General features: G+C 45.0%; 1 protein-coding gene across 1 annotated transcript in view; it reads left to right on the plus strand.

The window, feature by feature from the left end:
* CPS1 (carbamoyl-phosphate synthase 1) overlaps nucleotides 1-25,173 on the plus strand; it is a 93,014-nt gene that overhangs the window by 532 nt on the left and 67,309 nt on the right. Inside the window, exons 2-11 of the mRNA XM_086615536.1 lie at nucleotides 2,760-2,904; nucleotides 10,872-10,981; nucleotides 15,067-15,211; nucleotides 16,284-16,373; nucleotides 17,099-17,155; nucleotides 19,571-19,663; nucleotides 22,584-22,673; nucleotides 23,762-23,890; nucleotides 24,437-24,543; nucleotides 24,946-25,087. Of these exons, the coding sequence (XP_086471662.1) occupies nucleotides 2,782-2,904; nucleotides 10,872-10,981; nucleotides 15,067-15,211; nucleotides 16,284-16,373; nucleotides 17,099-17,155; nucleotides 19,571-19,663; nucleotides 22,584-22,673; nucleotides 23,762-23,890; nucleotides 24,437-24,543; nucleotides 24,946-25,087 (1,086 nt within the window). The 5' untranslated portion in view covers nucleotides 2,760-2,781. The remainder of the gene's footprint in view (nucleotides 1-2,759; nucleotides 2,905-10,871; nucleotides 10,982-15,066; nucleotides 15,212-16,283; nucleotides 16,374-17,098; nucleotides 17,156-19,570; nucleotides 19,664-22,583; nucleotides 22,674-23,761; nucleotides 23,891-24,436; nucleotides 24,544-24,945; nucleotides 25,088-25,173) is intronic.

Here is a 25,173-nt window from a genome sequence, read left to right on the forward strand (position 1 = left end):
TCCAAATCACTTCGAGGGCTTTTCTGCAAGCTGTAGGGATGGAGGAGAGTGTTTGTCTTGTTCCCTGTGGCAGCAGAAAATTTCAGTTTTGCTGGCACCTTCAACTGTTCTGCTTTTCCACTCAGTTTTTTTTGAAGTGTGTTTTAGTCAGGGCAAGATAGGGTGGTCAGAAATCAGACACAACCTGACAGATGGCGGGAGAGATTTCCAAAATCATCTGAAAGACACTTGGGGAATAAACTCCTCTCTGATCTCAGCTGCAAGGAGAGTCCAAGCAATTCGTATGGACTGCTTGTTATGCTGATCCCAATCCAGGGGAGGCTTATGCCACCGGAGCTCCACTGGGCTGGAGACAGTTACTTGGGACTTGCAGTGATGTGAATCTGAGCCAACGTGCCCACAAATGTGCCCTCGTCTCTTGTCTTTCAAGAAAGAACAGAACTATCTTGTGCTTTTTACAGAGAACTTGAAAACGAAAAATCCTGCGTAGCTTCGCTGCTTCTAGCGGAGCTTCCCAGCTGTGACGAGCAGCTTTGGGAGCTTCCATTTTGGGGTGCCCCTCCTAGGGCACCTAAGCAGGGCCTCAGGTGCTCTGAGCACTTCTCTTCTGAAAATCAAGCAGTTTGCTTTAAGTCTCTGAAAACGTAGGCACTTGGATTTCTTTGAATATTTGACCTCGGCGATTTACAAAGCCACAGACCACTGATTTTGTTTGATTTTTATGGTACAGTGGGACTGTGTGATGAATTTAATTTCTGGTGATTTTTCCTTTGTAAACAGGAAGAAAAAGCTTCTCGTTTTAACGAGCACTTTGCTCTCCTTGTCCTGCTCCCTGTCTGTGTAGGGTGCAGTGTAAATGAATATGAAACAAGAGGCAGTCTTCCTCTGTCTAAACAGCTACGCCAAGTCTACAACCACCTTACAGAAGCCCAACTTGTGAGTACGTCCCCACCTCGCACAGTGTTTGAACTGTTCCTGTCTGAGGGACTCTTCTGCCTTCATGGCTTCACATTGCTGATTTCTCCGATATTTATCCTTCCTCCAGAGACCTTGCCCAAACTTTTTTTACCGGAGGGATGATACGATTGCAAGTCATGTACTGGCAGGCAGTGTGGTTGCATCTCCATAAAACCATTGGTTTCTTTTTCCGTGTTGATTCTCTGTTTCTTAGTAATTCTGCTTCTTTTGGTCTTTATGTTAAGCAAAGCACATACTTAAGATCTGTCCATACCAAATCTGTTTGTATGTTGCCAGGTTTTTCCGAACTGAGGCTTCTCTCAGGAATCCCTGATATATTTTCTGGCCTTAAAGAGTCAACAGTTCATCACCTCTTTTTAGCACATTGGTAGAGAGACAAATAGCTTGGATGTTTTTGCCCATTTTTTGGCAGAGGGAAGTTCCTCCCCGCTCTGCACACTTGCAAAGCTCATGTTAAAGCAATGAGCTCCACTACACCCAGTCTGTCTTCCTCCCTAACTGTCTCTTTTCAGTCATCTGGATTCAGGCCTTTCCCATGTGCTTCTCATCCGAGTCTCCAATAAGCTCTCCACGTCACAGAGGATACCCAAACCCATTGCCCTCTCTTCTGTCTTTTATTTTGTGCATAACAGTTCAACCTGGTGCTATAATGAACTGTGCAGGAAATGTTTTTATGTTATACTGGCATCAATTTAGACTAGTCTCAAACCACTGTATACAAAGAAGTCCTGATTATTACTGTCAGTGGTTAAAAAGTCTGTATGTTTCATTTTTTTCTTGCTCTGAGCTAATTGAAGCTTTTATCACCTGGGTTTCAAAAGATGCCTCGCCATCTTAGTTCTTGAAGAATAGTAACGTGCATGCTTCTCCCACAGCTTTTGTCGTCTTTAGGCATTTTCATGTCTGCCTAATGAGGAACATGATTCTTTTGGAAGTCTGTAGTGTAGGATTATAGGAAATATGTGATAGTCACAGAGGTCTGTAGTCAGTTAGAAGATAGCATATGGAACATTTCACCTCATTTCAGCTGTTGTCCATTAAAATTTTACCAGATGATGTTTTTCTCTTGGAGCCATTTATTTTTCCTGGTGATGCCCTCCTCATTTACTTGGGGAGGGGCAGCACTTTGGGGCCTGTGCTAGGGCTTCTGGTGACTCTGTACTCTCCAAACATAGAATAAAAAGACTACGGCTTTCCACAGAATTTAGTCTTCCCACTTTACTTCTTTTAATACAAGCATGCTTGTAGCAGTCACAGGCTAATGTCCAGACCCCAGAGCACACCTTGGAGAGCACTCAAAGACACATTGTGAACAGACTTTCTTAATTCACCTTGACCACGTTTCGTGAGGAGAACAAGTGGTGCTGTTCCTTGTCTCTTACTGAAATGTAAAGTTTGTTTCAGAGCGTGAGGACTGTCTTCATTGCTGCGGGTGGGATTTCTCTAGCAGGTTTTGCTGTCCTACAGCAAGCAGAGCTCGTGCCTGGCCTGTGATGCAACCCCTACAACGGTGCTCAGACACCAGCCTGAAGAAGAGTGTTGCAAGGGTGTCTGAGCCAGCACCCTCTGAGGAGGGGCGGGAGGAGGTGGGGCTGCCCCAGAGACTTTTAATGGCAGAGTAAATGGGAAGGTGTGGGGCAGCGCTGTACAGTCAGTCCAGCACACCTGCTGTGCCTCTGTTCTCTTCCCCTGTGATCTTCAGGAGTACATTGTCCGCACTAGATCTTGAAGACACACATACAAGCAGATTTTTGCTTTGTCTTGTTTTCCTTGAACTTTAGTTACCCATTGGCAACTCTCAAGATGACAAGAATTTTGACAGCTTGCAAAGTGGTGAAGACTTTGAAAGGCAGATTGGAGTTTTGCAACGTGTCTGCTGATCACTGGAGTTTCTCAAGGACTGGTACCAGGCTGTTGAGCATCAAGGTAACAGTAACTGAGCTACCGTGGCTTGATAGATGTGTCTGGCGTGCTGAGAGATAACTTGCTGCAGATAACAGGGCTTACTTAGACACATAAAGTTGAACCAAAGGAGATTTGTCTGACCCCTAAGCAAGGGCGTTGCTTGGCTAAATGGTTTTATTAACTAAGCAAACACACTTTTTGTGTAGTATGGAATGAAAATTATAGGGTAAATTGCACCAAAAGGTAGAAGTTCAGGGTTTCAGTTAATTATTATATAGTATTTTCTTTAGAAACACCCCACCCTCCTATAGGACTGGTAGCTAACAGAGCAGATCTTTCAGTCTGTATGAGCACAAATCAGCTAGATAATTGAAAACATACATCATGAAGCATGTGATTAGTCCTACTGGGTCCACAAAGGATCCATTTCCAATGTATTGGAAACCATGATGGCTCTGAGATTAATCAGAGAGGTAGACAACTCTTTGTGAATGCCTCAGTGTATCAGCGCTTGATTTACTGGGGCTGGAACACCTTCATTTGCTTCCCCAGCTTTCTCCTGCTCTCTGTTACAAGAGCTGCACTTGACCAGCTTTGCCAGTGAAACTCAGGCAGGTGTGGCAGAGTCCAGTGGGAAAGTGGGACTTTCTGTGTGAATTCTGTAGCACTGGCAGTGTTTTGTCATCATGCCCTTTGCATTGGAAAGGCACTCTTGCCTGTGTGTCCTGTTGAATCAAAGTGTAACAGAATTAGCAACTGGAGGAGTGATGTTTCAGCAGGTGGTGGGGAAGAGCTCTTAGAGACTTGGGCTGTGGTACCCAGTGGATGCCGCCTTACCTGGCAGGGTGGTGTAGAGGGCTGACCAGTATCATTTCTGTCCACTGAGGACTAGGGTTTCTCTTACCTGTCCCACAGCCACTGATTTTTGAGGTGTTCTCTGAGCTCCTGGCAACAGATTCATTATTTTTAAAACAAAAATTGACTGCAGAGAAAAGCTGGATGAGGAAAGAGGCATCCCTATTTTCATCCCTTCCTTCAGCATGTGATTTCTCAGGTTAGCTTTATCTTACTTGCACTTAAAAACAGAGCCTGTGTTGTGACTAGGGGTCCTGCTAAGGGCCCTGTCTTCCCCTTCCCGAGAGTGCACAGCAGGCGTGAACTGTTACCTTGTTCACTGTCTTAGAACACAGCACAGTCGTCTTCCTCCCAGCAGACTCATCCTGACTCTGCAGTCAGATCTGGCTTAGGAAGAAGTTATTCCTCCTTGTGATGACAACAGGAGTCTTACATCAGTATTCTGATGCTATGTATTGTAGAACAGAAGTCTATGCAGGTACATGCAAGTTCACTATGGTTTTAGAAAATGTCAAGGCAACTAAGCATGACTGAGGAGTTCTGCTGGAACATCATCCTTGCTTGTCCCTATTGCCTCTGGTACCTCTCTTGCTTTTTGGAGCTGGTTCAGTTATTTCTGCCGTGCTCTGCAGAGTACAGCAGTTGAAGTGATGCACAGAGAAGTGAGTTCAAATACACTTTAGTCTGTGGTCGTAAGCCTGCGGCAGTAAAAGGCATCTTCCACTGGTAAAGCTTTGTAGCTCATGGTTAGGGTTGCTCATTCAGCTGTTGACAAGACACATCCCAGGATAATTCTGGTAGGCACCTGCAGTAGGCTGGATCTGGTGCATTCTAATACTGGGTGGATTAGCATCTGAAGTTTGGATTTGACATCTTAAATGACAGATTGATGATATTAGGTACGTGTTTTGTCACACATTCAAGGACTGCACAGTGACAGACCTACAAGGTCATATCTCATAATGCTGAGGCATCCGATTAAGAAGTTCATTCTCATGGAAAACTGCTGCCCTGGTCTAATGGAGTTACAGTACCAGCTGTTAGAGCACGGACCTTATTCTGTGGTTGTAAAGCTAAGGAGTGATTGCTTAAAGCCAACGACACCAGCGCTGAAGGCAAGGAGAATGAATACCTGTTAAGAAGGCAATGCCAAGTGAAACCCTTGAGAGCTGTTTTAACCTCAGTCCCAGGAAGTGCAAATACACCCGAGGTGGGTCAGAATGAACTGGGCCCTTTTTTCTGTTTCAAGGTCTGTGACATGTCCTGTTGCAGAGTGGCCAAGACCTACCGCGCATCTAAAGTGCTGAGCCCAGGGGAGCATTTACACCTGCACTGTCACTAACTGGCTCACCACAGGAGGTACTACTGGTAGCCAGCCAGCCCCAGGAGTCTCTTTCTGACATATATTGTGTGACATCTTCTGCCTTAGCATGGACACTGGGGAAAGTCGTTTCCTTTGAATCAAGTCAAATCCAAGACTTGATTCTTTGGGTTAAACCAAGCAGGAGTTTGTGCTGTCAGAGTGGATACTTAAACTCATGGAGAGTAAGAAGGCTAATACCTAGTGTAGTTTACGAGTGTGTAGCTCTTGAGATCTCTGCTCAGATTTTTAATGCCACCTTTGCCCGGGGCCATGTGGTTCTGCTTGAATTCAGAATCTGGAATACAAAAACTTGAACCTTTCCTGGTCTGGGGCTTTTGCTTTAAGACAGTGAGAGGCTTATACGCCTTTTTCCGTGGGGCATACAGAAGCAGAAGTGGAAGAGACTCTCTAATATACATATGCAAGCAGTAAAGCAGCAAGCCTGAGGGAAAATTGAAGGAGAAGTGGTCCTAAAAAGCCAACCTATTCTATAGCTTCCCATCAGAGTGTGGAAGTTAACTGTAGTTGTGAAACAAGTGGCCAAGTAGTGACTTATGGCTGGGTTTGGTGTTCCAGCCATCATTAGAGGTAATGGATATTTGTAGGAAGTTTGGAGAAAGAGTGAAATGCAAGGTAATTAAGGTGTGTGGGCTAATGGTGCTATAGGTAATGATCCCATTCTCCCATTACTGCAGGCTGAAATGAGCATTTAGTTGCCTTTTATTGCTTTTTCTCAGTGGGCTTTTTTAGGGAATACAACAAAACACAATGAAAACATGTTTCTAACCTATGTATAAGCTAAGTAAAGTGTTAGCATGAGGGAGAGGAGAGGTGGTAGTTTTGGTAGAGTGTCTAATAATTCTTCTCCCAGGTCTGTTTTCTGTCCAGTTAAACTCAGCCTGTATGAGGAAGCACCATTGTAGGTGAGCAGTCTGAAGTGTGGGGATTCACAGGTCTGTATTTCCCTATTGCATCCCATCCTTCAGTTCTAAAGGAGAGATGGAGCATCTCGGGGTGAAAAAGGGACACAGAGGGCAGATTGGAGACCTCTGTGAGCTCTCTGTGGGGGTGTTTAGCATCACTGGTTTCAGGGTAATCAAGCTTCTTTGTAATTCAGGAATAGGCAGAGAGACTGCAGCTCAAAGCTCATAGCATTTAATGCTCATCTGAGGCCAATGTAGTTAAATGGGGATGTAAAGAGTAGTACAAGCAATAAATAGGTGGCTTGTAACAGTATAGCTGGCTCAGTAAAGAGAGGATTGGGAGAGCTATAAAAACCATCAGGAGCAAGCTAAAAATATAGTTAGAAATGAGAGAGAGAGAGAGGAGGAAAATTTTTGAGCGCTGGCTTTAGAAACTATTTCAGATTACTGTAAAAGGGCTCCTCAAATATGTTTTGAGGCAGATGGGAAGTAACTGAGAAAGTGGCTGAATGGGAAGCAGAGGGATGGGTGAGGAGGTGAAAGATCAGTCACGAGCTGCTCCACTTCTCTCCCTCTGGGGGTGAAAGCGAAGGGGAGGTGGGTAAAACTGGGCTTGTTCCCTTAGAAATGGGGCGGGCTTAGCTGCTACTCTGGGGGAGAAGAGGGGTTCTTATTTCCTCAGGTGCTCACTGACTTCTGGCTGCCTCACCTGTCTTGGTTCCTCCTGCTCCTTTGAGTTTTGTCATGAGCAGACGTCGGTGGCATTGTGGTGAACAGCCTTAAGAAGAGTTCAAGTTGTAGGAGCTGTGACTTTTCCACCATGGGACCTGCGTTGTGTTTCTGGCTTTGCTTTCTCTTTGCTTTGGATGGTCAAGGAACTAATCCAAAGCTTCTCCCTAAAGTTAGTGTAAGTGTGAGTCTTCTTTGCTGTATCCCAAGACACTGACCTGGTTTTTGATGATTTTTTTTTTTTTTATTCCTGCCCTTTCTTCTTCTCTTAATTTTAGCCAGAAGCAAATGTACTAAGAAAAAATTTTATGTATATAAAAAGAGGATTGGCAATGGACTGTCTGACTGTTAGCAGCGTCCAGATAGATTTCCAGGCTGCGATGGTGTAGTACTCACAAGAAAGACATTTTTCTATCAAAGAGAAAACTCCTTTGTTGCTGGTAATTTGATCTTGAGAGAGGGGTGCAGCACTGTAGAAGAAATCTGGTGGCTTTTGGCTGCTTCTGCGCTTCTGAATGTTGGCTGTCACGTAGCCAGGTTTGCATGCCGAAAAACGCAGCAGAGGCTGCTGTGCTGCATGGAATTACGGCCTGACTTAGAAATGAGATGGTTTATCGTCATCCTGCTGGAGGAAAATAAACTGGTCCGTGCTGGAATGGAGTCCCAGCTGTGTCTCTGCCATCCACCAGCACCCATCCTGGCTTCAGTACTGTGCGTCCTCACAGTCCTTCCGCAGCCCGGCGTTCAGGGTTCGGCTTGGCCGTGCCGAGACAGACTGAGGGATTTCTTTGGAAGGGAAAAACTCTGCTTCCTTGACTGGTTACCCTGTGAGGCAAGTAGAAAGAGGAAAAAAGTACCTGTTCATTTTCCAGTACAGGGGTTCCTAGCAGACATGGTTTAAAAACAAATTGTGCTGCAGATCTTTTGAGACTTTGCAGATCTTTATCATCCATCCTGGAGATGGGAAGGGCTGCTAGAGCAGGGAAGTAACTGGAACTAAATTAATCTGGTTTTTTTACTTTCTTATTGTTTTGGGGGTTTTGTTGTTTTTGGTTTTTAATTGCTACAGTGCTTTGTTTACTTCATGCGTGAAGTGGTTAGTGAAGTGGGACCTCAACTAGTTAATTCTTCAAGATGCTTTGACAAAATGCAGCAATACCACAGCAACAGCATGACCCTTTCTGTTCGCCATCTCCATCCTCGGAGCTGTTCAAGAGGCCTGCAGCCTCTCAGGAGCACAGGGAGCTCTGCTAGAGGTAAAGCTACTGGTGTGTGGGAAGGAGAAATAAGATTGCAAACGGTGTGTCTCACACTGTGTGTGTCTAAGAAAGATTTTAGTTGAGACTACAACAGAGATTTATCCAAGACTGCATGGGGATGCTTTTGAGAAGGATGGAAACAAAAGGACCTCATGGAAGCTCTGCGTTTTTTCTTTATTTCTTGCTTGTTGTTTTTTTGAAAGTGAAAATCTGTACCAACTAATCCCTGATTGAGCCAACTTGGCCTTCTTTATAGCCTGTAAATCACTTTTCACATTAAAAACAAAACCGAAAAGACAAGGTAGGCTGCAGCTTAGGGATATGGTAACACCTCCGCTGGAAACGTAAGCAAGAATAATTGCTTCTGGAATGCTCAACAAACAAACCAACCACTTAATTAAGAATAATAAATCAAGTAAGGGAGGGAAACATTTGGACATCTATTCCTTGCTAGAGCTGAACTTGCAGGCAGGTTATGGTTGCTCAGGGACATTCTGCATTACTTGAGCACTGTGTATGGGCTCTAATAGTACAACAAGGGCTTCTGTCCAACAGAAGTGATTTCTGTGCTGGTCTCGTGTAGAAGGGCAGGTGGTCTGCGATGGGAGGAAGGACAGGCAGATTCCTGTCAAGTACCATAGTGAGAGTGAGGCTCTAGAGGTCACAGTGATTGCTCTGGATTTTGGCCCTCAGCAGTTAGATGGATCTTAACTTTTCTGGTCATTCCACCGTTGTAGACTTTGCTTCCTGAAGGATTCTCCCAGGCTGTGTTTGCAGTTGGGACTGCGATTCAGATGATTAGCCCAACTTGTTCCAACAAGAGGTAGGACTTGCTTGAACTGGAGCTGATATTTGAGTGGACTTACTAGGTGGCCTGCTGAGGGAAGAGATCCATCTCTTGAAACCAAGATGAGAGGACCGGTTCCTGCAGTCAGTCCCCCGTGTCGGCAGTGTGGGCTGGGTTCTCAGCAGCCTCCAGAAAAGGCAGAGGTCCTGTCCAAAGCTTGACCTGAGGCACCCAGGTGACCTTTGGGCTTCGTCATGCTTTGAACATGTGGCAGCTTTCTGTAGTAAGAAGCTTAGTGAGACTAGGGAGCTGACCAAACTGTGATTTTTATTTGGGCTAAATCTAGGGGGATTTAGTCACAAAAACTACATTTATAACTGAGGCAGGGGAGGTGGTTTCGGCGTTGCTGACTATCCCATTCAGTGGTTTGGGAAGGCTCGGAAAATGATGGCTAAACCTTTTGAGAATAACTGGATGTTTGACATTAATAAGGAAAAAATGTAAGGCTAAAAGCATCCCAGATGCACAGAATTCAATTACTTGGCAGTGCAGTTTGATTTTTAGTGTATTTTACAGTACATTAGTAATTGATCTGTGCAGTATTTATAACTGCAGAGGACCTCTAGATGAATGTTTGCCATGATTGTTACAAAACGTTCAATGCTGGGAATGAAATTTCTCCTTGCTGTGATTGTTCATCTGATTTACAGTTAATGGAAAGTAGCTCTCCTGCTCCTTTCTGCAGCAAATTGATCTTGATTCTTCTTTAAAAAAGTCCCAGTAAGAGGAATCATTCTGTAAAAAAAACCAAACAAACAAAACCAAAAAAAACCCCAAACCAACAATATGAAGTTCAATCACAGTGAGAGCTACTGCGTGGTAACTTGGCATATCTCCTGTGGCACAGACCATTGGGGTTTTTGCACTGGTGGTCACTCTGGGCCCAGGAGGCAGCTGAGATTGCATTCCAGAAGTAGAAGTTTATCAGGGCCTGAAAGGTTCATCATTCAAATTCTTTTAAGCCCAGAAATTCATTGGCAAATCTGTTTCCAGCTTTGCTTCCTCTCTGCCTTCCCCTGCATGTCATCAGTGATCCTACTGTCTGAAGGAATCTCCCAACTCATTGTCATTTCTGTTGTGCATATGCTCATTTTTGGGGTAGAAGCTGGAGTTCCCAGGTGGTTTCCCATCCAGGCTAAGAAAGCTTTAGTTTCCAAATGAAGCAAAAGAGGGTGTGTTTAGTCTGGTGTGTGCAAAGACCCAGCTGTGCCACTGAATCCCTTACTGGCTTGTGTAAAAGTCACTCTCTGTGTCCCCATTTCTTCAGCTGTATTAAGCCTGTGAGGGATCCCCCGGTCAGCGTGGGACTCAGTGCTGCTAAACACTCTCTGAAAGAGCTGCTGCTTTCTGGGAAGTTTTCCTCTAGGCTGCTTGTTCCCCGTCTGCCTCTTCTGGAACAATTTATGCCTATCCCTGAAGTAACTGAGACCATGAGTGTCTTTCCGATCCACGGGTTCCTCTCTTCTTGTGTCCTGCGGTGGAACGGACTGATATTTGGAATTTTGCTGGCTGACACCAGTCCAACAAGCATACGCTTATTTTTGGCAGATTAGCTGTGCAGTTGCAACAAAAGTTAAGCACCTATCAAAGGCCAAAGCTGGATGAGAGCCAGTGTACTCAGCAGCAAGCCTGGAGCAAACACAGAGGAGAGAGGCGATCCTTTCCCTGTGGTGTTATGATACCAGTTAATTGCAAGGTATAATGGGTGGAAGAAACGAACGAAGTGGTATGGAAAGAGCCAGGGTGATCCCACAGGAAGAGCAGCACATGCTCTGCTTGCAGTGAGGTTTGCTGGCCGCCTTGCCGTCGTTAGGAGCACAATGTTTCCCAAGTGTTAGAAAGAAAAAGAGCATCAGAGACTAGTAAAGGAGACTGTGTCTTGGTGGCTGGGGATAGGAGGGGCAGGCATCCTTCCAGCGTGAGGCGTGAAAGGCAGGCGTCCTAGGTGTTACCTGTGTAAACATCAAGGCTTTTCCTCCTGTGTTTGAGTCTCTTCATGTGCCTTTCTCTAGGCGCAGACAGCGAACTTGGTGCTGGAAGATGGGACGAAGATGAAGGGCTATTCTTTTGGCTATCCATCCTCCACAGCAGGGGAAGTCGTATTCAACACTGGTCTTTCTGGGTAAGGCAAAAGCAAATGAGATCTAAGCTCCAGAACTTCTTTGGGAGCTTGTTAAAGTGTGAAAGCTGCTTTTTCCAAGCTCATAAGGTCCTGATCCAAGCACGTAGTGTTCTGTATGATAAAACACTGTAGTCCAGGGATACAGAGAGAGAGAGAGAGAGAGTTACTGAAGAGACTTCAGGCAATCCTCTTGTGTCATAGCATCTGTGATGGTGAGCAACTTTAGAGAATGGTATAACTAACGATGGTAATGAGGTGTGCAGGGATCTGATCACTTCCCACTGAGATGCAGCCATTGCTGAGTCAGTGCAGAGGAGCTGTCTTTGTTCTCCCTCCAGTGCCCTGGTCAAATGTAGAGGTTTGAAGCATCTGCGGCCTTCTGGGTAATGGAACTTGGCTTCCAAGTGCAAAATTTTTAAATCTTGAGGTTCCCAAGTTCGTCAGCTATATGACCCATCCCTTAGGACGTTTGTTAGCTCATACCACAGTTAAGAATACGTTTAAATTCTGTGTCCTTTCCAGCGAAAGGGTAGGATCAGATTCATGCCCAACCTAGCATGACTTTCTGTCCCTTTGAGTGGTAGAAGCCAGTGGCTGGCTTAGAATGGCAGCCAAATGCTGCCGGTGCTTTTGTTGAACTGCTTGAGCAGAGCACATCTGCCCAGAGGAGCGAGGCTTTTGGCTAAAAGAGGGACATGTCCCTGAGGAGGTGAGGCAGCTCTGAGATGGTTGGTGCTAGAGCTTTTTCTGCAGTCATTCATAGCTGTCTTTGCCCAGCTGCCTTGCATTCCCCAAGTGCTGCTCTCCTTTGGAGAAACCGGTACTCACAGGATGAGTTTTTAAATTATCTCATTGGTGAGAATGTTAAATTGCTGCAGAGAGGAATCTGTTTGCAAAGTTTTGCATTAGGAGGCAATTATTTAAGTATTTTGACAGCACTAATTACCGGCTGTGTTAATATACCTGCCAACAAGCAACTGTTTAATATAGATCAGAATGATGGAGGGCACCAGAGTTCTCTTCTCGGTGATAGATTATGGGCAATAAATCTTGTCACATCACAAAAGTTAAGGAGGACCTGATGGATTAATTTCCTCTCCACATGTTACTGTGGCAGCAGAAACTGTGTTTGCTCATTTTCTAGTGATTTGGAAAGGATGCCTGTGAAAGAGAGATCTCTTCAGTGCTGGGGAGCATATGGGTGTGGAGGGAGCATTCCGAATGTAAGGCTGTATCTTTAGACACTCTCTGGGAACATGACCTTGATTGATTGATTCGGAGAAGAGCAAGATAAGAGTGCAGCATTGTTGCAGATCATAAAAGTGACAGATTTGCTGCCAGTCCAGGGATGGCTGTCCAGTGAGAGAAACCCTGTAGCTCTGCTGAGTGCTCCCGAGCACAGAGATCAAGACCTTATGTGTCCAGAGGAACCCAGCTCCCTCTTTTCATTGACACAGGAAGAGGCCAAGTGCCTGCGTGAAGGAGGTGCCCAGGGCTGGGGCCTTTTTCAGAGCGTCTGGGCACACAGCAATTGGTCAGTGCAGGGGGCAGGAGGGCAGTATGGGGGCCATTTTGCTGTGGCTGCTGTTGAGCCTCAGATTAGGGCTTTCTGTGAAGTGGGTGTTTCTCGGTGCTGAGTGGGGTCAGCACGGGCTCTGTACTGGTATGATTAATATGCTGCTCTGCACCTTGTCTCTTCATCTGGACTCCCACGTTCGGATTCATGTCATAGGACCGGGAGGCAAAGCACTTTGTGTGTGAACAGCTCTCAGCCAAAACTAAGCTAAAACTGGCCAAAATGTTGTCATATCACTCTAGAGTAGAGGGCAGAGAGCACTGTTTTGGGGGTGGAATGTTGAATTTTCCTTAGAAAAGCATGAGGGTGAACTTTTGAGAAACACTTGCTGAAAAAAAAAAAAAAATCCTAGTGCTGCAGCCATCTGTTTGCTATAGGAACAAAAAGGAAGAGAGGAGATTTCCAATTAAGAAAGAAGAAAAATTACAACCTATAAAATGTTCCCATGTTTGAAACAGCTCAGTAAAAGCATTTGCCTCCAGTGAATCTGCGTGCGCTTCCCATGGTGTTGTAGCAAGAGTCGACTGGCAGGAATTCACTGGAATCAGGCAGGCCTTTGGGCAGGCACGGCACGGATCTGACCTTGCAGCATCTTCGGAGCTCGTGTTCCCATCTGCCTCTCCGTGTTCCACGAGGCATTGTCCCTGCTCGAAGGGCCTTGCTGTGCCTTCATGACCCAGCGGCTCTCTGTCCTTGTTTGCTGATTACAAATAACGTGCAAAGGTTAATTACATTAGCTTTGTCATTAACAAAGGATCTTTTGGAAGCATAACCAATTGACTGGGAAAGAGAGCAACGCCAAATGTACCCATGCCATGCACTTACTGCAGTTTTGGCCTCGCTGCACTTTATGTGGTGGTTTGCCTGCAGCAGGAAGTATGGATTTGAACAGCAGGAAAGGCTCACCTGAAAATATTTCATGGCCATTGTTCATCCGACGTGTCATTTCTCAGAGCTGGCTGGTGTGCTGCATTGTCTCTATCTACCTGCAACCATTCCAGGTTTTGTGAAGAGTTTCCCAATGTTTGACAATAAATCTTCTGGCAGTAAGTCCGATGTTCCATAAAAACGTCTCTTGTGACTTGCTGATATCTGGTAGATGACTGGAGTTGCCAATTCTGTATTGTTTAAACAATAATGACAATAATAAATTTTATTTTGTATAGGGCAGATTCATCCTGAAGTATCTTTGTGCATTTGGCTAAATATTTGTGTGGATGATTTCATCTGTTGCTAAATTACAGCTGCTTTTGTGGTGAAAGACAGCGATTGTTTGATGGATTGCTGCAACAGTATGCTTCAGCACAAGGGAGAAGGTGAAGGACTGCATGTTCGTTTGAAGGTGAAGAATAGGAGCATGGGCATGTAGCCCATGTTTACCCTGTCCCCCTCTTCAGGGTTGAAAATGAGACTGGATCTACTGGATCCAGAGCTGATACTTGGCAAAATCCTGGGTTTGATTCTCCACTGCAGAAGAATGTTCTGCCACGCATTTAGATCTGTCTTTGCCGAGAAGGGTCTTCAGGCAGGTGCTTGAACAAAGTTGCTGTTCCTGGGGCTTCTGCCTGGGCTAAGGGTACAAGGACATGCTTTGGGGCCTTGTGACTGGGGTAGACTGCTGGAATCCCAAAGCATTGCCTTCCATTGCCTTCTTTGGAGATACACAAACCAACTTGCAAGCACTTAGGAGTCTGGTGAGGTGCAATGTATGATGTCCTGTGGGTGGGAGCCTGGAGATCACCTAGAAGAGAGGCCAGGCTTCTGCTGAGAGAAGCTGCAGAAGTGGAACCATGGCAGCGTCTGTTGACAGAGCAGGTAGGAGAGAAGAACCCAGAGCAGAAGTGAGGAATCACGGGAATGATTCACAGCTCCTTCCCTGATGCCCAGACAGAAAGATAGGTATAGATTTGTCTACCTGCTCCCTCACAGAATGGCAGTTACAGCCCTGAACATCTCAAGACCTGCAATCTCCAGACTGGGGAAGGACCAAATCTGGGCAGACAACTCTGTGGTGTGTCAGCTTTTCAGTTGGAGCTTTCTGTTGCCACTGGTAGAGAGAAGTTCTTACACCGCGTGGAGAGAAGGACACAGCAGTGGCGAAGCACTGCCCACATGGTGTGCCCAGGGAATAACCAAGCCCAAGCTGTCACCTGTGGGTCAAGCGGTATGCCAGGCACTTCTTGTGGTTCTGTGACCGCTCTGCACTTTGTGCAGTTGTTCACCTTGTGTTAAATCTGGAGGAGTCTGAGTTTGGTAATAGCTCCTGTGCTTTTCTTAAATGAAACATGAGAAGCCACAGCCTTTCCTTGTTCTCAGTGTCAAATGTTTAATCACAGATGGCAAAGTCAGGGCAGATTCAGATGTGTTTGCCTTTAGACTGAGAATGTTTTCACATGAATACCATTTCTGTCTTTTTGTCATGTGGGAATTCAGACCTGTCTTGTTTTCACTGGCTCTTATCCTTTCAACTCCAAACCAATGTACTTTTCTTCTGTGCTTCTCCATCTAGATATACAGAAGCCTTGACAGATCCAAGCTACAAAGGACAGATTCTTACACTGGCTAACCCCATAGTTGGGAACGGCGGAGTACCTGACACGGCTGCTTTGGACGAGGTGGGCCTCAGGAGGTTCCTGGAGTCTGATGGGATCAAGGTAATGGTGGGAGGAGACACAGAGCTGATCAAAGGGTGGTGCCAGCAGCCTGAGCACATGTGTGTATGTGCAAGAGTTTACTGGCACCCTCATAGAAGTTAGAAGGAATCAATGATACTCAGCCTTTCTTCTTCTTCTTCTGGATATTGTCCTTTAGAAGAATGATAGCAAAAGATAATCTATTTTGCTTTCTGTACCAGACCATGTGCTGTCTGACAGCGATGTATTTCCCATCAGTGATAGACATGCTACAGTTTTTGTGATCTGCTGTCCTGGATGGCTTTTTTCCCCACATTCCCTTCTGCCTCATAGGTATCTATGTTTGCCCAGGACTGGATGCCACAGAGAGACCAAATGCTAGTGAGAATAAGAAGTTTCTGTGTGCTGAGATTTTTTCTCTGTATGCCTGTACTACTACAAACAGGGAGGTGACAGTTGTGTGAAAGCCACACGTGCTAGTGCAGGAACCAGTATTTACACTGTGGTGACAGGGGATGTTGGCTATGAGCAGAGATGTATCGATGCAGTGGTGGCAGTACTGAAAAATGAAACAAAACCATGTAATTGCAGAACCAGTGAAATGCTTTATCTGTCCTGAGGTGAAATGACTCCTTTATAAGCTATCTAACTCCACTGGAAAATGGAGTTGACTTTCGAAATGAAATGTTACTTAAAAGCGAAAAGCTTTCTTAAACAAAAAATGAATGAAAGTAAAACATTTTGCCTTGTCTTCAATTTCCATTTGCTTTCTAACGAGAAGTGTTTTCTCGGTTAAATGCAATTTGCAGCTTTGGTTGCTGGAAGCCACGTTATCCTATGAATTTCCTGAGTAAAAGGGCCCAGGTACAATCGTGACAGAGCATGAAGTCTCTACCCCTTTCCAGGTACCTGTTCCCCCTGCGAAGACTCAGATTTGCTAGCTTTTTGTCCTAGGAACAGCCCTACCATGTCTGACTAGCCTCGTGTCTTGTCTGTGATATGGTTTGCAGCGGATGGATAGTGAAAACTTAGAAGGCACAGGGAAAGTACAGGGTGATCCTTCAGTGCAAAATGACGTTTCTTCTTTCTGCAGGTTTCGGGTTTGCTGGTGCTGGATTACAGCAATGAGTACAGCCACTGGCAGGCTGCGAGGAGCCTAGGAGAGTGGTTGCAGGAAGAACAGGTGAGCAATCTAGGGGTAACTACATTATGAGAACAGGCCTATGCATATGGAAACAGGGGAAAGAACTGCTGGCTTTGAGCTGGTAACCACTCTTCTCCTCAGATGTCTTCACAGTCTGTATTGGCTCATTCTGTGTTCCTGAGTTCGCTGATTCTTCATCTATTTCTCTTTATCGGGGCGCAATGGTAATTCCAAGATCAGTCCAGAAGGAACATTAGTTAAATGGGAATATTTGATTGTCCATAAAAACAATACACATTAGGTTATATTTCATTCTCTCATCAAATGTTTCTGTGGTGCTGCTCCTAGTGGTTGCCACGGTTGTAACCCCAAGAGATATTATCTGCCAGAACCCCACTGACTTGAAGCCGTGGGAGTCAAGGACATGTCAGAAGACTGCCACTGACTTGTGACAGTTGGGTGGATTAGGTGCTCATAAGTAAGGCAAAATGGGGCTCAGAAAGGAGACAGGTGTTTTGCCACATGAGCTTTTTATTTTGTGCTTCTTAGTGCAGAAACTAGGTTTGAAGAACTGAGCTATTTTTGAGTGGGAATACGGAGAAGAAGTGAGGAACTGGAAGTGAGGCAGCCTTGGTAATAGTGCTGCTAAGAGCCAGAGCTCCTTAAACAGGGACATGGTCTTCTCAGCAAAGTAATCTGGCTGCTGTCTCCCTCTGTCTTAGCTGCTTGTTCTCCAGCTTAGTCTTCTCTTGTGTTTTCTTCAGGTGCCTGCACTGTATGGGATTGATACAAGAATGCTGTCCAAATTAATTCGTGACAAGGTATGATCTGCTTCCTCTGATCCTGTTGCATTAACCTCGCTATTGCCAGGCTCTACCTGGGGTAGCAATGGTACTGCTGGGCTGCCTTGACCTCAGATGCTGCTCAGATCCCTGTGCTCTTCCAAAGGCTCTGTGTCTTCTGTACAGCCGTGGCAATGCCCTCATGCCAGGAAGCCCCCTCTCCTTGGCTCTGCTCTGGGGTTCCTGTTCTACATAAGTGAACCAGCACACGCTGATGTAGATGAAAGGCCTCGGGTAGCTGGGTCAGGCACAACAGGTAGTAGTGTCAACTACATGTCTCACATAGTAACAGTCAGAGAGAGCAACAGCTCTGTGAGATGTTGCAGATGTTATTTCACAGCCAGCACCACCTTTGGTCAGCAGAAATTCTCCTGTTCCTCAAAGACAAAGGAATGTCCACAATAACCTAAGCTGGATTCTTAACTCAGGCTGATTTTCTTTGGCTGAAGCCTGTTATTATTTTTAATAGTCATTACTTTTCTCTGGTTTCCAAGAGCTGACGATTGAAGGACACGAGCAGGATTATGTTACTAAATGGAGGTTAATGTTAAGGTACATTTAACACTGGCTACAACAGTGATCAAAGCCAGTCTGAATACAAATGTGCCTTGGAGGCTCTTCTGTAATGGCTTATTTGAAGCTGCTCTTTCCTTTAGGTGATCAATTTGCAGTCTGCAGTCCAAGCCCACACCCTCTTTCATTCCACAGAGCAAAATATGAACAACCCAGCTTGAATAAAAGAATATTTGTAGAAATTAATTCTTACAGGGAGATAGGGCATTGCCCGGCTCTTACAGACAGCAGACAAGTGCAGGTTAATACAATAGAAAATGCCAATGTTTTCTACTTTTGAGACGTGCTGTTTAATGGATCAGCATTCCTTCCATTCAAAGTAAATACACTTTCAATGTTTCTCCTGTAACTTAGCAGGATATGACAGTAATGCCCATTATACTGGGACTCTGAGTGGTATTGGTTTATGGCTTTTAAAATAATGCATAATGTAGCCTTTTCTTCCAGCCTTCTCAGGTTGAAAAAAACAGCTTAGTATTTCACTCCATGTCTGGTTAGAAATTGGGGGTGAGAACAGGGCTTCGTTACGATAAATGCAGAAATGAGTGACTTGTTAAATTGGACTCTAAAGGTAAGTGCAGGGCACTGTTTGGCTGAATGATCTGGGAGCAAGGTAAGGTTACTGTTTGAGAGCAAGGGCTTTAGGGCTTTATGGGACCATCTGCATGATGGCACTCAGCAGTCTCTGGTTCCCAAGAACCTGACTTGTTTAAGATGATGTTAAGATGTTTTTCAGCTCTGCTCCATGCACAGCAGCCTGGAGTAGCTTTTGGTATAAGGTGCTACTCGAGATAGGATGTCAGCTGCTGCTAAGAGCAAAACTCTGTCTTTAAAACTTACCCTTAGTAGTGTGCATGGCAATGCAAGATGCCCTCTCGTCCTTGCCCTAGGAAAATGGCAAGGATACTTCAGATGTGGCCAACCATGGAAGTATCTCATGGAAGTGTCGCTAAACCCAGTGACCAATCCCGGCGTGCATGCTAGTGTGATACCAGAGGGCAAGCTGAGTTTAACATGTTTTATCGTGAAAGTGTTATGTGTTAAAAGTTACAACAAAATATTGACTTCCCCTGTTTAGCCTTCTCCTTCTATCCTTGAAAAGTTCTGTGTTGTTGCACACCCTGTCCCCATGCTGAGAAGAGGTTAACACTAGGTTAATCCCACTTATTCCATGAGTAGGGCAAAGCCAAAACAGGGATTTTTCCACTGAGAACTTTAATGAGCAGAATATAGAAAATGATATGCTGCTGGCAGAGCAAGAGCATCCTGGCTTCTGTGAGGTGGTAACAGCAATGAAGAGTAGAGCTTGCTGGAGGTGATAAATATGTTTTTTTTAAAAAAACAGCTTATTCAGAAAACAGCTGTGTGGACCTGCCTCCTACATAGCGTTGCCTTACACCAGCCCTTCTGCCCTGCAGCTATCCACGGGAGGTGGCTGAAGACCTCGCAGTGGGTTTCCAAAACCAAAAAGCTTCAAACTGCTTTGTGTGTTACTCCCAGACCTACACAACAGTTATTTGGGGATCTGAATTCTGATCCTTTTGGAAGGCAACTCGTTTCACTGTCACTAGACAGCTTGCCAAACTGCCTATTAACACATTTTACTGCTGACAATGCCTGTCCCCTGAATGAAGGATTTTAAACAGCTTTTTGATACTGAGGAAGGCTCATAAACTTCTGAAGATGCTAGGAATGGTTATAAGCCGCCAAGAAACCATCTCTAAACAGCTGTTCCAGTTGCTGTGCCTGTCAGCACCTTGTCCCAGCGTTCACAGCTTCTTCTTTGCTCATGTTTTGTTGTTTACTGGTGTATTTCCACAGGGCACAGTACTTGGGAAGATTGAATTTGAAGGTCAAACTGTGGAGTTTGCAGACCCAAATAAGAAAAACTTAATTGCAGAAGTTTCAACGAAGGTGAGAAGTTCATCTGTAGTTCCAGGGCTGTACACTCCAGGTAGTAACTGCTCCCCATTTACTCTGAGGATTGTCCAGTCTTTCTAAACAATTTGGGGACCTTTTCAAAACCATGCACCTTTCCAGATCTTTGAAGGGCTTTCATCTCATCATCATCCTTGTAGAATTCCCTTGGCTCCTTAGGTGCAGTGTTGAAGATGTAAAGTGAGCTGTGTTGAGCTGGATGTAGTCGGAACAATACCCTGATCAGCAGATTGTGTGTTACAAAGACAGGGCTGGGAAGCATTGGGGATATGGTGAGACCTAGGATATGGTGGGCATTTTCAAACGTAGATGAATTAATAAAAAGAATGGTTGCTTTCCTTAAATTTCAGTAAAGCTCTCAATAACATTTGATAATCTGTCTTCAGGCATAATTTTGTTGAGGTGATTCCAGAAGATATTTCTAGATTTCAAAGAGACACCAAGATAGGAATCCCCTGGATCTGATGTTACTGGTGTTAGCTGCTTTGCCTGTAGATATATACAGAACAGCAGTTAAGTTTGTTCTCTGTTAGCTGGGCTGATCACAAGCTGAGAAGAACATTACAGATGATGAGGATGTAGCAAACCAGGCCCATGCTAGAAATAGTAACTATTCTTGTACCAGTACAAGGGCTAATGTATTGAATTGTGGACCCTTTGGGGATTTATTTGTGAGATAGAGAGTGCCTTGGATGCTTTATCCCATTGGCTGAAGTGAGAACTGAGTGTGTGAGTCCCTTTCAGGAATTGCATGCTTACTGTGGTGTTTGCAGCTCCTTCAAGATCAGTGAGACTCTGGAAGAGCTCTGGAAATAGTTGCTTGTGTACTGGTCTGCATACAAGCTGTTGTGTTAGTGGCATGAGTGAGGAGCAATCCTGAACAGACTGGTCAGTGAGCAGGTGGGAATTTGAAGTGCAGTCTCCATCCAGGCTTGGATTTACAGTGGTCACTGATTACCTGGGATGCCATTGGAACCCATGGGCCACCTTGCACACCTCACCTTCAGGGACCTCATACCAGTGCCTCCACTGTATTCTGAGTCGGGGCCTTGTCACTACACAGAAGGATGGCAAGTGCTTGTTGAGGATGTGATCTATGACTGCAAGATGCAGGTAGAGCAGAAACTCAGAGATAGGTAAGGTGGCTGGTGCTAAACTCTGCAGTTACTGAGACAGAATTACTGTAAAGATGCTGAAAATAGCTTCTAAGAGGGAGATATAATAAGATTAACAGAGCTTTGGTGGTCTCTTTGTGTTTATAACTTTGTTTTATAGGCTTAAACAGCAACATCACAAATAAAGCTGAAAATGAAGTAAGCTGTTCAATGTCGGTAATTACTGGACCTGATAATCTATCTGTTGCCAAACAGCTATTTTCCTGTAATTCATGATACAGGGACATCAGGAATCTGCTTATCAATTGTACATTAGGAGTTGCTGGTTTTTTACTATTGTCTTTTTCTCCCCACCTGCTTTAGATGCTAGTGGTATAGCCTGGATTTGCTAACATTGCCTGCACAGGGCAGGGACTGTAGAAAAACTGCCAGTACTTTGCAGGAACTTTTGTTGGAGATTTATTTTGGTGCATGTGATGGTCAGGCTTCCAGAGGAGATGAGAGGTATTTAACCACTTGGAGCTAAAAGGTCACTGCTATCCACACATACTGCCCCACGTACTCTTTGTTCTCAGCACTGTTGCCAGCAGGAGCTGCTTCTCTCCCTGACTGCTGGCTCACAGCCTTACCACATCATCCTTTCAGACTGGGACAGTTTTTTATGGACTGGCAGTGAACAGATGAGGAAAATCTTCTGGCTTTAGAAGGTGTATATTTTAACAGTTCCCTGATCCAGTTCTCAGTCTGGTTTCTGTCTGGATATACTCTCGTACTTTTTTTTCAGTGATGTATTGCACAAAAGAAAGGCCACTTTGGATAAAGTACACTTACCAATATCAGCTTTAAGAAGCTGAACGAACTGAAAGTAAGCACAGAGTTTGCTTTTAGAAGGAAAAAGGTTTATCGATGAAAAACATCCCAGCCTGGTGCTAACTATAGTCCTGTGACAAGTGAAATAATTCAGCAAGCTTCAGAAAGAAGCTGTCCATGAATAACCTTCCTCAGTGCTGCAGCTGCCTGTCAGTGTGTCTGCATGGGGCAGTAGCAAGGCCCACATGATGGGTGGTGGTTTGACTTCTCTGCCATGCTGGCTGGGACCAATAGGTGAGTGGTGTACGAAGCATAATGGTCCAGATTTGGGACTGGTGACAGTTTACTTTGTGGAATGGGTTAAGGAACAGCAGCTGGAAGAGGAGAAGTGTTGTCTGATGCGTAAAGCTGTCAGATCTGCATGAACATAGGTCATGCTCAGTGACCTGCTCGGCCTGTCTGTACTGCTGTGACGCACTAGCGGTCACGCATAGGACATCTCCAGCTGTGCCATGCTTTGGTCTCACTGTGACTGGAGACTCAAGGTGGTGTTTAATGGGATGGATCTGTGGCTGGTGTGAAGTAGCCTTGCTCCACTGGCGTTAGCAGGATGACTTCACTCCAGTTGAAAATCTTGGGCTGCAATAATCTGTGAGAAGTGGCTTGCTGTTTCACTGCTAATGAGGTGAAACACAGGAAAAAAGCTTGTCATTAGCTATGGAAACAAGTGATTTCTTAGGAATTGCTGTTGCTGCTGTAATCAACAGTGTATAAAAGTGCATTATAACTTCTGCTTTCACAGGAAGATGAAGGGAGCACTAATGTCTGGTACTTCTGGAGATTTCCATGTAAATTGATTGTTAAGTACCAGTTGCTGCATGTTAGTGAAAAGTTACTCTGCTGCTCCTCATCCCTGTGTTTTGGGGGCAGGAAGTGATCTGTCATTTACAGCAGGGTCTGTCTTTTTATAGGAAGTCAAGGTTTATGGCAGAGGAAATCCAATTAAAGTTGTAGCTGTCGACTGTGGATTGAAGCACAACGTTATTCGTCTGCTAGTAAAGGTAGGTCAGTGCTTTGTGCCCTTCATCTCTCGTTTTGCTTTGGTAAGAGCCTCGCCTGTACTCACTAGCCTTTCTTCCACCTGGACACATCCATTCTAGCAGCAGTTGCCCTCCTAAAATGAGGTAAAACTTTTAGGATGATTTTTATGGACTGGGAGGTGTTTTCAGAACTTGTACACTGTATTGAGGGGACAAGCAAGAGGACCTCTGCAGCGGCCTCTCAGCCAAGAGGAGAAATCCTGGAAGGTGAGCTTTAAAAAGACAAGCCACAGCTTCTCTAAAGAACAACCAAGGAAGGTCAACGCAACATCGTGAAAAATAAGGAAATGGGGGAAAAAATTTTGCAATGAGGGTGGTGAATGGCTGGAACAAGACCAGAGAAGTTGTGGAGTGTCTGTCCTTAAGATATTAAAAACTCAACTGACCAATGCCCTCAGCAACCTGCCCTAAAGTTGAAATTACCCCTGCTTTGAGCAGGGATTGGGCCAGATGACCTCCTGAGGTTCCTCCATCCTGAGTTATTCTTTAATTCTATGATTCTGTGAAAATCTTTTCCTGTTGTTAGCACAGCGACATCCCAGTCCTCGCTTCTCTAGCCACACAGGAGGAATGAAGGCATTGTCCTCTCATTCTCTAGATGTACAAGGTTTCCCTGTTTCTTTTTTTTTTTTTAGGTTATGTGGATGTTTGTCCCATTTCTGATGTGCAGGACTGTTTCTGGCATGTCACAGAATGAGGCTGTGAAGCCCTGATTTAGCAGTTAGAGTAAATGTGCTGTGTAAAAGTGAACATATTTTACATGTGTGCATACATACTTATTTTGCATTCCATTAGTAGGTTTTGATCTCATTAGTGAGTTTCAGACCAACTTGACAAACAGTGAGGTGGTTCAAAGATACTAAGTCTGCCAGTTTCATGAAAATAATCTGGTCAGATAGTGGAGAGAAGCCTCGTTATTATCCCTGGCAAAGGGATGACTGAAATCCAAACTCACCCTCTGGGGCATGAGAGCACGGGAACAACCTCCTGACACAAATTCATTTGTTCCACTCCTCCCCTCATTTCTTGTTCCCTTGTTTTTTTCCTAGAGAGGTGCAGAAGTGCATTTGGTTCCATGGGACCATGATTTCACCAGCATGGAGTATGATGGGCTCATAATTTCCGGAGGTCCAGGGGATCCCATGAAAGCTCAGGAAGTGATTCAGAATGTCAGAAAGGTACAGTATAATAGCCATAAGCCAATTACTATCATTTATTTGCCTTTTTAAAGCGCCTGAAATCTAAACAGTTTGTTGTACTGACACCTTAGGGACTAAATGTCGTTGGTTCATTTCAGCTGCCTGGGATATTCCTTGTCTTGGTCCACGGGGAGTTGTCTCCAGACCAGTAGTTATAATAGAGCTATACAGACCTTGGAGAACAATACGTAGTAAACACGTAGTAAAATAGTAATGCATAGTAAATTACTGGTGCCTTACAGTATCCTGTGCTCTTTCCCATTTGAAATAATGTCACACACGAAATGGCTGTGATGCAGAGTGTCATGGCTTATTCCCCTTGAGTAGGCTGAGACACCAAGCTGTGCTCTGAGGCTTCCCTCTGAAACAGAAGAGAGGATGAAACTTTCCTTTACAAGCTGTTGCCACCCTTGCATTCAGCTTTTTTCCAAGTCTATGTGGCTGCTGTGAGGGAACTAGCATGGTTTATGCTGGAATTGCTGAACAGAGACACTCCAGTATCTCTTGAAAATCTTTTTGTTTTAGGTCCTGGAGAGCAATCGCCCAGAGCCCTTGTTTGGAATTAGCATGGGAAATCTAATCACTGGAATAGCAGCCGGAGCTACTTCCTACAAGATGCAGATGGCCAACAGGTGCGGCAGCTCTTCTGCTTCCCAGGGCCCAGGCAGACCAGCTCGGCGTTGCAAAAGGCCACAGGGCAGCAGAGCTTTGCTTCTGAACTGCCTTAAGGGGGAGCTGGCATGTCAGTAACATTGCTTCTTCGTTCCAGCTGTTCTCCTTGCCTTTAATTTAAACTGCCATGTCATGCATTACCTTTTTGGAGGATGTTTTGAAAGTATTTGATATCATTGATCTGCATCAAACCTAGGATAACAGTTTCTTCTAGGATTTATCATTCTGAGATTGGCTGCCAGTGTTGAACAGCTACTATTGAACTGCTGTATGTAGCCCCACGCTTACCAGCTCTTCCTAATTGTGGCATTTGGACACATCTGGCACTTCCATCCACTGTTCCCCGATCCTTTCTCTTTCAGAGGACAGAACCAGCCCGTTCTGAATGTAGTAAATGGACAGGCCGTCATCACAGCTCAGAACCATGGTTATGCCATCGACAGCTCTACCCTCCCACCTGGCTGGAAACCTCTTTTTGTGAATGCCAACGATCAAACGAATGAGGTGAGCTCATGCGTTCCAGATACTTCCACATAGCAGCCTCTGGTGAGCAAAGACTCTCTCTTGCTTTGTTTCACCTCCGGGAAGCT

Source organism: Tauraco erythrolophus, chromosome 8 (genome assembly GCF_009769465.1).
Source record: "Tauraco erythrolophus isolate bTauEry1 chromosome 8, bTauEry1.pri, whole genome shotgun sequence".
In the NCBI taxonomy this organism is placed as follows: Eukaryota; Metazoa; Chordata; class Aves; order Musophagiformes; family Musophagidae; genus Tauraco; species Tauraco erythrolophus.